We start from the raw sequence: 13,743 nt of genomic DNA on the forward strand, positions 1-13,743 counted from the left end.
GGGGCCCCAGTACAAGAGAGACATGGAGCTGTTGGAGAGAGTCCAGAGGAGGGCCACGAAGCTGATCGGAGGGCTGGAGCACCTCTCCTATGAGGACAGGCTGAGAGAGTTGGGATTGTTCAGCCTGGAGAAGAGAAGGCTTTGGGGAGATCTAATTGTGGCTTACCAGTACCTGAAGGGGCCTACAGGAAAGATGGTGAGGGACTGTTTATCAGGGAGTGTAGTGACAGGACAAGGGGCGATGGCCTTAAGCTGGAGGAGGGTCGATTTAGATTAGATGTTAGAAAGAAACTCTTTACTGTGAGGGTGGTGACGCACTGGAACAGGTTGCCCAGAGAGGCTGCGGATGCCCCATCCCTGGAAGTGTTTAAGACCAGGTTGGATGGGGCTTTGGGCAACCTGGTCTAGTGGAGGGTGTCCCTGCCCATGGCAGGGGGGTTGGAGCTAGATGACCTTTGAGATCCCTTCCAACCAAACTATTCTATGATTCTATGATTTCTCAAGGCAGTCTTTTAACTAAGGATAGCTACGAGCAGCTTCTTCTGGGATGCCCTGATGACAATTACAGGGTACTATGCCTTAGTGAGGCACTCTGCAAAACTGAAAACACTGCCTCCACAATGCTTCCAGCTCTTGCTGCCAAAGAACAAAGGGCACATTCAAATCCAATTCCCAATAATAATAAAAAACAACACTAAAACAATACAGTGTCACAAAGCTGTGAATTGCACATGTTGGCATGGCGTATGGGAAGCATATTGCGTTGGTACTAGTGTCGTAACTGCCCTGTGGGCAAAGATCTTCTGTGTCCAGAATGATCCACCTAAAGCTTTCCTTGACAATAACTCCCTCAAAAATCACAATAAAGAAGTGAAAGAAGAAGAAAACTTTTCCATGGCAAATTTTTCTCATTCTGCATGGCAAATACTCAACTCAGTTTTCCCTGCTGAAAGGAAGGACAAATCAATCTAACCTTCACTTGACTCCTCATCTTCCGACTCTTCGTCTTCCTCCTCCTCCTCCTCCTCATCTTCTTTGTCCTCAAACTCATGATTTTCCTCAGCCTCAATCTCTTCTTCACTCTTTCCCTTCAGGAGGGCATGGATACGTACAGCCTCTTTCCATGGCACACCACCCAAGTCTGAAGGGGGTTGCTGAGGCAGCAGTAGTTCATCTTCTTCCTCTTCATCTTCCTCCTCCATCTCAGACTCTGAACTACTGTAAGAGTTTAGAAAAAAAGATAAAGAAACAATTAGTTAATGTTTCCTAGATCGCTCTTAGATCACTGACAAGTTGTTTCAATACATACAAGCCCAAAATGTACAATGGAAACCATAATACTAATTTTCTGCTTTCAACATTTCATAAGCATTTTAGTGACAGCATTGTGTGGGCTGCAGTATGGTCCTTGCCCTGCTTCTTTTAAAGAAGGTGAAGCAGCAGCAAAATGCTTGTGAAGCCAAGTCCAAATATTTGCGCTGCATTAATTGTTACAGTCCATGACAGCTGAATACAGCAGAAAGAAACTACTTTCTTCATATCACATTGCTTTGGATAAACCGGTGTGAGAGTTCTTAGCAGTGCCAGAATGTAGAAGGTCACGTCTTTTGATAATGGCAGCTACTGCTAGCATTTTGGATGGCTAAGATGCTTTTGGCTTTCTGGGGTGAACCCCAGAAGGCTTTGGGAGTGGAAAGAACGCACAACACAACTATCAGGCCAAAGGATACAGCACGTGAGCTAAGGAGAGCTGAAGAAAAAAAAAATACAAAATTCCTCACTTTTCTACATCACAGACAGAAGTATAATATGTATCCAATTAAGTACACAGTATACATAGTGGCAAGAAACCACAGGAAGCAGTGCAAGGTTAATTACAATAATGAGCTTATTCTTACAGCAAAGTCTAAAACATGCAAACCAGTAAATCATTACTGCTTTTTAGCAGACATCTCCATTTAATTCTAACAGTTCCTAAGTATAAGCAGGAGGAGCAAGAAATGTAACCGCCTATACAATGACATTTAATCTAGCTCACTCTCACATGCTGGACTACCTAGAGGTACTGGGGAGAAAGATGGTCGCATTTGTCACTGGAAAATGAATGCAAACTACAGCGCATTCAGAGAATATATCTGCAGGGTGAAAAGGTCCTCTTCTTTTGTTTTTCCTTAATAGATCATTGTCATAAAAGAACTGCATTTATTAGAGCAACAGTTGGATGCTTCCCGTATAAATCTTAAAAGGCCCAAATTCATCTGGATTAAAGGAGAAAACTGTGAATGGTTAAAGTTTGAGCAAATCACCTGAGAACAGTATTCTACTGCTGCTGCTTCCTTATGACAGCCTCTGGCAAAACCCACTCCATATAGACAACAAGAGGGAAAACTGACAAGTTGAAAATAATGAAGTTTAAATTTCCTGTAGGTCTATAAATTATAACGTGTACAGTTGTTGTAATTCTGTTTCCCATACACAGGTTTTATTACAGTGTGTAACAAACTAGCAGTTTCAAAAAAAATTATATATGGCAGCACTCTTTTGCTTACATTGCAGATAAACATACTCAGGTGCAGAACCTCAAATTACTCGACACCACATGAACATATCATATTTACATAATTTTATTCATCTACTCGTCTGACAGACTATCTTTGATAGCAAAGCTAATAAGGAAAACACCACTTTTTTCATACTCTGATGGTCATGTACTTCTGTCCATGGGCTCTTAAATTCTCCTCACCGTTTTGCATATTTATGACGTTATTTTGGTCAAATTACAACCCACTTTTTCACAGCATAAACTGAACACTTGTTTTTAACAGGTTGCCTGGTTTTCACATGCTAAATACTGAATACAAACACCATTGCATGGCATGGACTCAGAGCATATGCCAGGAGACCGAAGCATATTCCAAAGGCTTTACACAGCTATTGTCACAGAGATAAAAAGTGATGTTCCCCTCCTCCCTGATTAACTTTCCCACCCTTTGGTATGGAAATAAACCTGACAGGTGCTGCATGCTGGGGTTTTGGTGTGCTGTCAATAAGGTTTATGGCTGCTCTAACTGTTGCCATGATTGCTGAATGGGATGAGCTACTGCTCTTCAACCAGCCGGCTTATCGCATGCAATATTGACGACATAAATTCTTTACCACATAGCTCACTTTACCTTCTTTGGCTTTTATTTATAACTTGGGTTTTGTTTGACCTTTGAATGCTGAGAAATGAGAAGCTGAAAGACGGCAGTAAGATGGCCTGGTATAGCAGGCATTCCTTTCAGCATGGCAACTCTGTGCCACAGGAATTAATTCAACAGCTAAAATTTTTTTCTTCTATAAAGCAGAGTGTAGGTTGCTTTATAGAATTTGTGTAAGCAGTTGAATATCTCATTAAAAGGTGTACCTACACAGATTTAGTGCTGAGGAGAAGAACCAAAAACTGAACTGTGGAAATGAAGCTCTTCTCTTCCCTTGCCATACAAACCCATACAGCACAAGCCATCCTGGACACTCCTTCGAAAGGCCACAGGCCTTCGAAAGGCCAAAACTGCAGATGACATACTGCGAGCTATTGCAAGTTAAAGGGGATGAATAAGGTATCCAAAGGGTTTGCCGCCCCTCAAAAGCTACAGACTCAGGGTTTGGTTGCTTAAATTATTTTTTTCTTGTTGAAGCTTACACAAGATTAACTGTCTTTTGAAAAAATACAGTTTGAATACTGTTTTCTGTAAATTTTCTCTGCAGCGCGCATGCTCCTAAGTGTGTGCGTGATGGAAAGCCGCACACCAAAATGCACGGTCTCTGCTTGATTTAGAGTTAACACCTCACTGAACCTTGAAGCCTAATCCAGTGCTCTGTAAGACACAGAGGGAACAAAAAGTTCCCCATCTCCTCTGCCTGCTCCTAACCCTGCAGCACTGCACCAAGACAGTGAAGATGATCAAATCAGGGCTTTGGCTGGCTTGCTGCAGGGGTCAAACTTTTTTCTTTTGTTGCTGAAAAAGTGGTCAGCTTTTTTTTTTTTTTTTTTTTTTTGGTGGGGGGAGCTTTCTGTGACATATCGTGGAGTGGGTAGAGCTGAACAGAGGAGCTACTTGATAGCTACATCGTCTAGAAAATTCTCTCTCTCATATTTGGCCTGCACAGCCTTATCAATGCTCTGAAGAAATTGCTTAGCGTATTTGGATTTGGGACAGAAATTTTTCCAGGTCAAACTGACAGGGAATTTGATGTATTTTCTCCTTCTATCATAGAATATGAGTCGCCATGAAGCATTGCTTTTCACATGCAAAATTATACAATTCAGTCTATTATAGACAGAATTAGTCAGTTGAATACAGGTCAAGGGAAGTATGCAGGACAAAGGGAGCTAAATGTAGCACCCTATGAGAGGAAATCAAAGTCACTAACCTAATATACTACTGTCAGTCTCCATAATCTCACAAAACACCTCTTGGAGATGACCAACAGCTTCATGCCTAAATGGCAACAAAACTCCACTTTTTTTAACTAACTCTTCCTTTGGAAGTCTTCTGCCATTTCCTGAGCGGGCCTATTATATCCTGATTTACTGTAATCAAGACCAATAATAACAATACTCCATACTAAATTTTGGTTTAGAGCTAGAAACATAAAGGACTAAAAACCCCTCAATATCATTAATGTCTATATTGTTGCAATTGATATAATTCCTAGGCCTGAGCAGGGAGCTAAAGGAAGGATGAGTGAAGGAAACAGAGTTTGCATTTCCCACAAACAGTCCCATGATTATTCAACCAGAGCACTAGATAAGATCTCAACTATATAAAATGTCAAAATAGTATCTTCTAAAGAAATTAAGATATTAAGTACTCATCAAGAAGTATTATTTAGGTTTCAGAGAGAACAGCTGTGCAAGATACTAGCAACTGCCAGGCACTTATATGAAAGCCACACCTTCATGAGTCCACATGTACATACTCTCTGTCAACGCTGAGTTCAGGCTACTAAAAGTTACTCCCTTCCAGATGCTGCATCTTCAAACTCATCAGATAAATAAATGACAGATTCTGTACTACATTAATCCTGTAAACATTTTAATGAACATTTTTATTCCTGCATTCTTCGCCACACTAATCCAATTCCATTTCACATGTATAAATGTAGTAAGGAATTTCTCATACGGCCCTACACCTGTAGGTTATGCATACATACAATATGTTTGTAGGATTTAAGTCTCAGGAAACCAGTAACAGTATTTTCTGACTTTATTTCACAAAGGCTACTGGACAGACTGGGAGCTGAAAATGTAAGGGTTGTTATTGCTATGAAGAAAAGTAGATGATTAGAAACCATATTAAGAGATCAAGACTCTGCAAAAAGTGTGTGATTGACTATAAAGTTCACAAGCATTCTTCATCAAGTATTTTCTCTTGATGATTCTTGCAACAACTATATCCAGTAGCTCTACCTACATATATTTGGATCCAGGTGTGCTTATACATCATTTTGCAGATAAAGGGAAATTTGTGAAGGTACAACATGTTTTTCAACATCTGTAACTATTACTTTAAATTAGTATCTCTCAGACATTGCATCAGCGTTCAGTCAGGATTACATGTGTTTCAAGCTCGAATCTTTAAACCAAAAGTGTTTTTAAATTGTAATGCAAAACATACAGAAAAGAAGTTAACTTTGGAACCCCCTCCCATTTGAGTCCATGTTCTGTTTGCTCAAAAGACTTATTCATCTTTGATACAATTTAAAAAAAAAATTAAAAAATCCCTTCCAACTTTGGACTGAATTTCATGGTATTATGGTACTATAGGTGTCTTATAAGATTAGTAGTAATCTATTTAGAAGAACAGAAACTACAAGATAAAATACCTGTGTACGTACACAGAACATTTTCAACAACTTTAGAAAGGGCAACCTGGTAAATAATATGTTTAAAAAAGCTAAGGGAAAAGTAGGCAAGAGTCTGTTGGGATGGGTACAGAAAAGCTTATGGAGAATGCATGCTAACCTGCTTGGCCCATCTTCTTCTGTTCCTTTGTCCAACACACTGCTCAGGTTATGCTCTGCTAGCGTCTCTTCAGGAACCTCTTCCAGTTCTTCTTCCCGCTGCAGTGACAGTCGGTAGTTCTCCAACTCAATCCGCTCAGGTGTGCCACGCAGCCGCTTAGCAAGGCTGGGCTCTTCCAGCCCGTTTACATTAGAACCTAAAGAATAAGCCAGTGAATAAACAATAAATGCAACAGTCAGAACTGTAATTTTTTTTAAGGAAATTGAGCAATTGGGAGAAACAGGGCATGAGGCAGAGGGAGGTAAATAAAGCAAGAGAATACCTGATGTCATTATCCTGTTCGCCACTACTGGCAGAACCTGCTGGGGAGCCAGACTGCAAAAGGGAATCTTAGTGGTTTTGGCTAATGAATGCTAAAAAGAATGTTAAATGTCCTAGTTGAGAGAGGAAATAAGGACATTTTAGCTGCAAAAACTAGAGCTGCAATGAAGCCTATGTAGTAAGTACTGGGGAAGGTCTGACCACAGACTACATATATTCTATGACACAAAAGTAGGAATGCTATGGGGCAATCCTGCTGCATAATGTTAAAATTGTTGCCACTCAAGGTAGGTCTACAGCGTCAGGGAGCAAAATAATATTACTACTACTTTAAGATGGGGAAGGAAGGGAATTAAAAGGGACACTCAGAGCAAGTTTTGAAACTTTTTATAGACTTGAATTAATTTGCTTTTTAATTAGAGTTTGTGATGAAATGAACCACAGGGAAAAATCTAGGTGAGATGTTTGCAAGCACAAATCCCATGAATCCCAGAAAATTGCAAGGACATGTGAACCAGGCAGTTGGAGAAAATTATACAGGAGCTTCATTCACTGTGGCACTCAATGAATTAAATTCTAACCTGCATTCATCCATTTCTTTTTGGAATTCTAGTATTTTAGCTTAAATATCATGCCACTCTTTACTCTCACCCAGCTCACTCTGTAAAGAGCTCAATCTCTCCTAGCTTCTGTTTTGCTTTGCTAAATGAGCCAAGTTGTCTTCTCATGAGATAAGCTCTTCGGTGTGCTGATCATCCCCTAGGTCTCTGCACCTGTCCCAGTCTGGATTAATCTTTCCAGAACCTGCGTGATTAGAATTGAATACAGCTTTCCAGATGAGGCCTTATCAGCGTAACGTACAACCCTGCCAGAAATCTCTCATCTGATACACACTGAGAACACACTTGCCTATTTATACGCCATGTAATACTGGTGGCTTTTCTTTATTGACTGATATTCAGATCTTTCTACTTCTCTGCTTTCAACTGATAAGCACCTTGTTGGTAGCCAAAATTCTCAACACTTTCTTAGTGCATGACCTGGTACTTTCTACTATTACGTTTCTATTTTTAATATTAGTCTGCAACATTTTGCAGTTCTTAAGTGTATGACATGCCTATCCTCCTCTGCATTAATGAGGGTTTGAAATGTTGCCTCAGCAATGAATTTCATTAGCAGATTTTTTTTTCTTTTTTTGCCTGTAACCTCAGTGAAAGTATTACAAAGATCAGTCCTCAGATCATTTTTTGTGAAACTCCACAGTCTATAGGTGACATCGAACCCCATTATTTCCTTTTTCAATATAATCTCTAATCTCTCATTTAGGTCAGCTTCTTAGTTACTTGGACATTTCACATACTACTCCCTCATTTTACCCAGTTCATATAATTATTTCCATGTGGCAGGTGCTTTACTGAAGTCTGGACTCTTCAAATCTCCCTCATGGAGGTAATCAGTTACTTCATCAATTAAAGCTGTCAAGCTAGTTGGCGTAAGTCTTTGGTTAATCCATGTCACATTTTATACCACTTACCTTCATAAGGTGAAAGGACTGCACTTGCAGAATGGGAAGTTTTTAGTTATTCCTTCAAAGAAGGTGTTTTATCTACTGTTTAAATTAACTGATACGCACTTGTTCGGTTCACCTTTTTTTTTTTTTCATACTTCTGTCACCTAGTGGTCACATAGTATTACCCTCAATTAGATAGTCAAGGTACATCAGGATAGCTTGATTTAATCACAGATTATTATCACAAAGCTCACAATTTCATTGTACAACTCTTCCACTCTTCTGAGACAAAGACTATTTGGTCGATTTTTATTTCCACACATTAGAGCATAGTAACATTTAAATATTGCTTCCAGCTTCATTGGGTTAATTTCCACTTCCAAATCTTGCTACACACTGATTTCTTTTGCTCCCATGTCCAATATCATTGTCCCAACTGAAAGTGGAGGCCAAGTATTCATTTGATTGCCTGACTATATGTAAAATTGCATTTTATGTCATTCTTATCTTCACTGTGGACCCACTTCTGCTTTCCCTTATCTTGCTTTTACTCACATGCTTAAGGAATACAGCTGCTTGCTTTCCTTTCCTTTGCAAAGTCGAACCCAGCATGAGCTTTGGTAACATTTACTTTATCCTCACACGTTTTGACTTCCAAGACAGTTTTTGTTTTCTTTCTCCACCCTTTGCAGTTTCTCAGTTTATTCTTAACAGCCTTTTCTTTTTCAGAGCAGTTACTCAGTACCATCTTAGTCTTTCACACAAAACTACATAGGCCTTGCCATAATTAGTGGCATTTATTTCCAACCCCTATCCAGAAAGATAAAATCTCATAAAAACAACTGCCAGGAGTGGTTTTCTCCCTTCCTTAGTATTACTGAACCCTTCTACGATCTGGGCATGTGGCTGCTGTGCCCTTGGCTGGAACCTACAGTGCTTCTTTATGGTATAAACCACAGAAGCTTGCTCAGGTGGGAACATTGCCTCGCATTTCCAGGGATACTGTGGTCTCTACCATTTCCTGCTGCTAAGCCTTATGTTGTGTTAGTATTTTCAAAGTTTAATGGAACTGGACTGCCTTTTCAGCTGGGATTCACGTTTCATTTCATACTCTCTAGATGGTGATACCACCTCCGCCAAATCTATTTTTGTAATCTGTGTTACATTCCCCAACCCTGAATTCACAGTAACAAGGGAACTGATCTGGAACATTACTCGGCCACTTCTGGCTGACAGTGAAAAACCAAAGGACTCTGGGTAACGCAAGAACACCAAGGTGAAGGAGAACAAAGAAGGAATATACTAAATCATCATAAACCAAGAGGTTTTTCTACTTGGAACTCTTTATACACAATAGAGCCATCAGTTAAGCTCAGCTACTTCAACAGAAATATCTTTTCACAAACTTGTTTTTAACTTGTTCTCTTGTGATGCATACTCCAACATAGCTGCAAAGTGCACAAGCACAAAAGGATGACAACAAAAAGAACAAGAACTTTTTATCCATCTGATGTTATTTCACTCCTCTTGTTTTCTAACAATCTTATGGGTTTTTTGTCAGCCTTTTCAAAATAAAACAAAAGAAAAAGAAAATAATTCCCATATAATTAAATGAAATTAAAGTAGTATAAAAAAAAAGATGCTTATTTCAACACTGCGTTATCTGGGGTGGGGAGAAAGACTGGCAGCAATCACTCCAAGGTAAAAGAGGACTGCAAATTCAGCTGATATCTGTTTATATGCATTTCATGAACATATATGATCTTTTAGGTATGTTGTTCAAAATACAAATCATCATCATCACCCTTCTCATCATGAAGACCCAGTATAACTGGTACATAGAAAATCAAACCAATTCTATCACAGCACAAACTCTTAAGTGGGAGTGACTCAATGCAACTGTGTTGAAAAAAAAAAGTGAAGAGACGGGAAATCTGCCCAAACTTTAATGCAAGAGGAGGTGGTGAAGCCAAGATGTCCTGTGAGCTTGACAAGTGCTCTGTGCCTCAAAATCTCAAGGAAGTAGAAAGGACATTCCCAGAATTTGCTTTAATTAATTTATACATCCAGATACTTGGGATGCAGGATTGGTCACATCACATCACTTTGCAAAGAAAACAGTTCTACATTGGAGAACACGATACAGAGGCTCAACTGGTCACCAACTTCGGCAAGGGATTTCTAGGAGTTTGGCCTGTAAGGACCATTTGGTCTACTCGGTCTATTGGTTTTGTTTTTAAAAGGTGCCATGAAGACTTATCTGGCCAGCTGCAAAGCCATTGTCAAACTTGTTACCAAACATGAAACAGGAGAAATGCTATTTGATAGCCAACTTTCTGCACCACGAAGCCAACAGCTATCAGAAGGAAAAGCATTACAGTTCACAAACCTACTTAAGTGTGAGATACAGGTATTGTTAACATGATAAGATGATGAACAATTTGCTCACATTATGTTATAAAGTTCACACCAATTCATTTGAAGCTACAATAAGAAACTCTAAATAGGGACAAGGAAACTTGAAGCTTTCCTACCCTCATTTCCTCCTATCTTTTATATGCACGGGCAAGGTCTGTTCCAATGCTGTTCTTGTAGATGCTAAAGCTTATTCTCTAATGTTCCTCAGGAGGGCAAATGTGCTTCTCTCAAATAATTACGTTGTATTCCCCAGACTGTTTTGTAGCTTGCTGGTGGGAGATAGCTGCAGAGTGCATTCATTACCCATTAGCTGACAGTCTACATTGTCAGTGCATCCGGGCACACAGAGCCAAAAATCTGCAGCTAGTCACAACTGATGAGGCTGCATTTGCCAGAAAAAAGCTACATTACTAGCCAGAGAGGGGAGCTACCTGAAAGCCAAGAGCAGCTTCTCGTGCAATTAACTGATCATTTAAAAATCCAGAAACAACATCCAAAATAGGACACATTCTAAAATCTGACTTTTTACTTCGGAAGAGTCAGGCAGCCATGAACATTACGTAGAACATCTGAAGGGAACTGTTTTTCCTAACAGGACAGGCTGCTTAGCTGTTGCATGAAAGCTGCCAGAGTCCTTTATCTCAGCCTTGACGCAGTGCCTGCCTCCTGTAAAGATAATCGAATGATCAGAGATAACATTCCTACACTGAACCACTCCTTGCCTGTATGAATGTGTCCTATTCCGGTAACTTTGGCAATTACTGGAAGGCTTGAGAAGCTCCTCTTGAGAGAAGATCCCATCTTGATTTTCCCCCAGTACTACCTTGTTCTGTAAAATTGACATTTTTCTCATGAGCTAGATGAAATCACAGAATCATAGAATAGTTTGGGTTGAAAGGGACCTTTAAAGGTCACCTAGTCCAACCTCTGTGCAGTGAACAGGGACATCTTAAACTAGATCAGGTTGCTCAGAGTCCCATCCAACCTGACCTTGAATGTTTCCAGAGATGGGGAATCTACCACTGCTCTGGGCAACCTGTTCCAGTGTTTCACCACCCTCATTGTAAAAATTTTTTCCTTATATCTAGTCTAAATCTACCCTCTTCTCATTTGAAAGCATTACCTCTTGTCCTGTCACTACACTCCCTGATAAACAGTCCGTCTCCATCTTTCCTGTAGGCCCCTTCAGGTACTGGTAAGCCGCAATTAGGTCTCCCCAAAGCCTTCTTTTCTCCAGGCTGAACAATCCCAACTCTTTCAGCCTGTCCTCATAGGAGAGGTGCTCCAGCCCTCCGATCAGCTTCGTGGCCCTCCTCTGGACTCTCTCCAACAGCTCCATGTCTCTCTTGTACTGGGGCCCCCAGAGCTGGATGCAGTGCTCCAGGTGGGGTCTCACAAGAGCGGAGTAGAGGGGCAGGATCACCTCCCTTGACCTGCAGGTCAGACTTCTTTTGATGCAGCCCAGGATACAGTTGGCTTTCTGGGCTGCAAGCGCACATTGCCAGGTCACGTCCAGCTTTTCATCCACCAATCTTGTCAAGGTTACTCCCTGACATAACACTTGCTGAAGATGCAGGAAGAAAACTGGGAATATGAGAACAATTAGTTCTTCCCAAAGGGAAACTATGTAACTAGAATTTATTTTTCATTAATCATGCAGTACCTCTAGACTTTTCTTAGTCAAATCCGTTAAGATTAAAAGCCAGGTTAAATGGCATCTCCTGTGAGATGCCTGTATTTTGCATAGACTCAACTGTAGTCTTGGGGAGTTACAGAAATTCAAATAAATGAGTCAACTGTGAAAAACATGCAAAAGGGGGAAGGAATTAATATATTTCTCAGGGAAATCTTCACTCTGGATTTCTCAAATCTTGTGCTTTTAGGATAATGTGAAACACTGTACCTGTTTGTTTTCACTTGTCTTTTCCAAACTCTTCAATTACTTCTACCTCCACATAATTGTCTGAGAATGCAACTATGTCACATAAAATTCCTATAGAAACAGCAGCATATTGCATATGACAAGGTATAGAGATGGAAGATGGAGACTTTTCTGTGGGAGTTTAAAAGTGATGCAGTGAGTTCTGAGTCAGAAATGCTGAAAGTCCTCTCAAATTGCCATTAATTTCTGAGAAATATCTTTTGGGGTAAGGTTTCTGAAGCGTGCTTGCAGTTCAGCAAACATTATCCCTGAGGTATAGAGAAGGTGGCAAACGAGATCCAGCAGCATTTTTAGGCTTCTCATTTTTCATCTGTGTTAATGTCAGATTGAGTTTCATTTTCTTCCCTAGAAGTTTCACCCTCATCCACTTCAGTTCCATTAACTGCCTCTCTGTATTCCAACTCTGCTTCTCATACGAAGGCCTCCAAATGTTTTACAAGTATTAGCATATTAAAGCAAACCTATTTTGGAAATAGGTAAGTACTTTAGAGGCATTGCACAAATCCAGACACGAAGATTAAATACCAGTCTCAACAGATCAGTGGCAGTGCCAGTAACAGGATCCAGAATGCCCAACTCCAACCCCTTCACTCTCAACTTCATTTAAGTAAGACAAAACACTTTGAAGTAAGAAAGGGACTAAAATACGTTGGATTTTAAGCGTAATGATTACATGGTTTACGTGAGCAGGTTGAGCAATGGCACCTCCTGTGAGATGCTCACTGCACTCAACACAGTATGTACAAAAAAAGAGAAATCTTAGTACCAAGGCCCATTGTTGGATGCTGCACATATTGAAACAGTAAGACAATTAAGACCTCCCATTTAAATAAGTGCAACTGATTTCTTTTGAGAAATGTAGGCAGAAATCCTTTCCTTAATCCTCTGCAAAACTAGTTATCTAGCCACTGTCAACAATTTTTATACTGCTCAGCAAGATATATATAAAACATTGAGATGGCAACTCTAAACAGACCTGCAGAACTGTGCTAAATGGAATGGATTTTTTAAGGATTAGGAAGAAGTTTAAGGTTTTAAATCTAGATTCATCCACCCTTTAAAATTTATCTTCTCTTTTAAGAAATGTCTCCAGGAAACCACTGGAAAGAGCCCAGCAGGTCTGGTGAATTCTTGTCACTGCTTGTTCACACAGCCTCACATCACATACTGCAGAACTGCACACATCCTGGTAGGATCCCCCGAATTTTGATAAGCACATCTGCAGAGCCAAAAGGGATAATATAACACCTGCTCAAATAGAAACAAGAATGCATTTATTGGAATGTAAACACCTAATAGTCATCAAATGCAAAGGTTATTTTGATATAATGACTCAACTTTCTCTCCTACTACCCTAGGCTATTCCCAAGCCCTCAGGAAGCCTGAATTACTCGACTGTATAGAGAAGCCATCAAATCTTCAATTTTCTCATGTCTGCATTTCCAGTTTGATCCATAACATCTTCTGCTAAATATAACATCTCTGAATTCAAAGAGGATCGTATGATAAGAAAAACAAAGTCTATTCATACTCAAGATATCCAGA

At 39.9% G+C, this 13,743-nt stretch overlaps 1 protein-coding gene across 12 annotated transcripts in view; it reads right to left on the reverse strand.

The window, feature by feature from the left end:
• The window catches only part of MICAL3 (microtubule associated monooxygenase, calponin and LIM domain containing 3), a 165,252-nt gene that overhangs the window by 44,913 nt on the left and 106,596 nt on the right, over window positions 1-13,743 (reverse strand). For all 12 annotated transcript variants that reach the window (XM_054835262.1, XM_054835437.1, XM_054836176.1 and 9 more), the window contains 2 exons: window positions 6,008-6,203; window positions 974-1,218 (listed from right to left, as the gene is read on the reverse strand). In XM_054835262.1, coding sequence (XP_054691237.1) covers window positions 974-1,218; window positions 6,008-6,203 — 441 coding nt within the window. The remainder of the gene's footprint in view (window positions 1-973; window positions 1,219-6,007; window positions 6,204-13,743) is intronic.

This window comes from Grus americana, chromosome 1 (assembly GCF_028858705.1).
Source record: "Grus americana isolate bGruAme1 chromosome 1, bGruAme1.mat, whole genome shotgun sequence".
Taxonomy (NCBI): Eukaryota; Metazoa; Chordata; class Aves; order Gruiformes; family Gruidae; genus Grus; species Grus americana.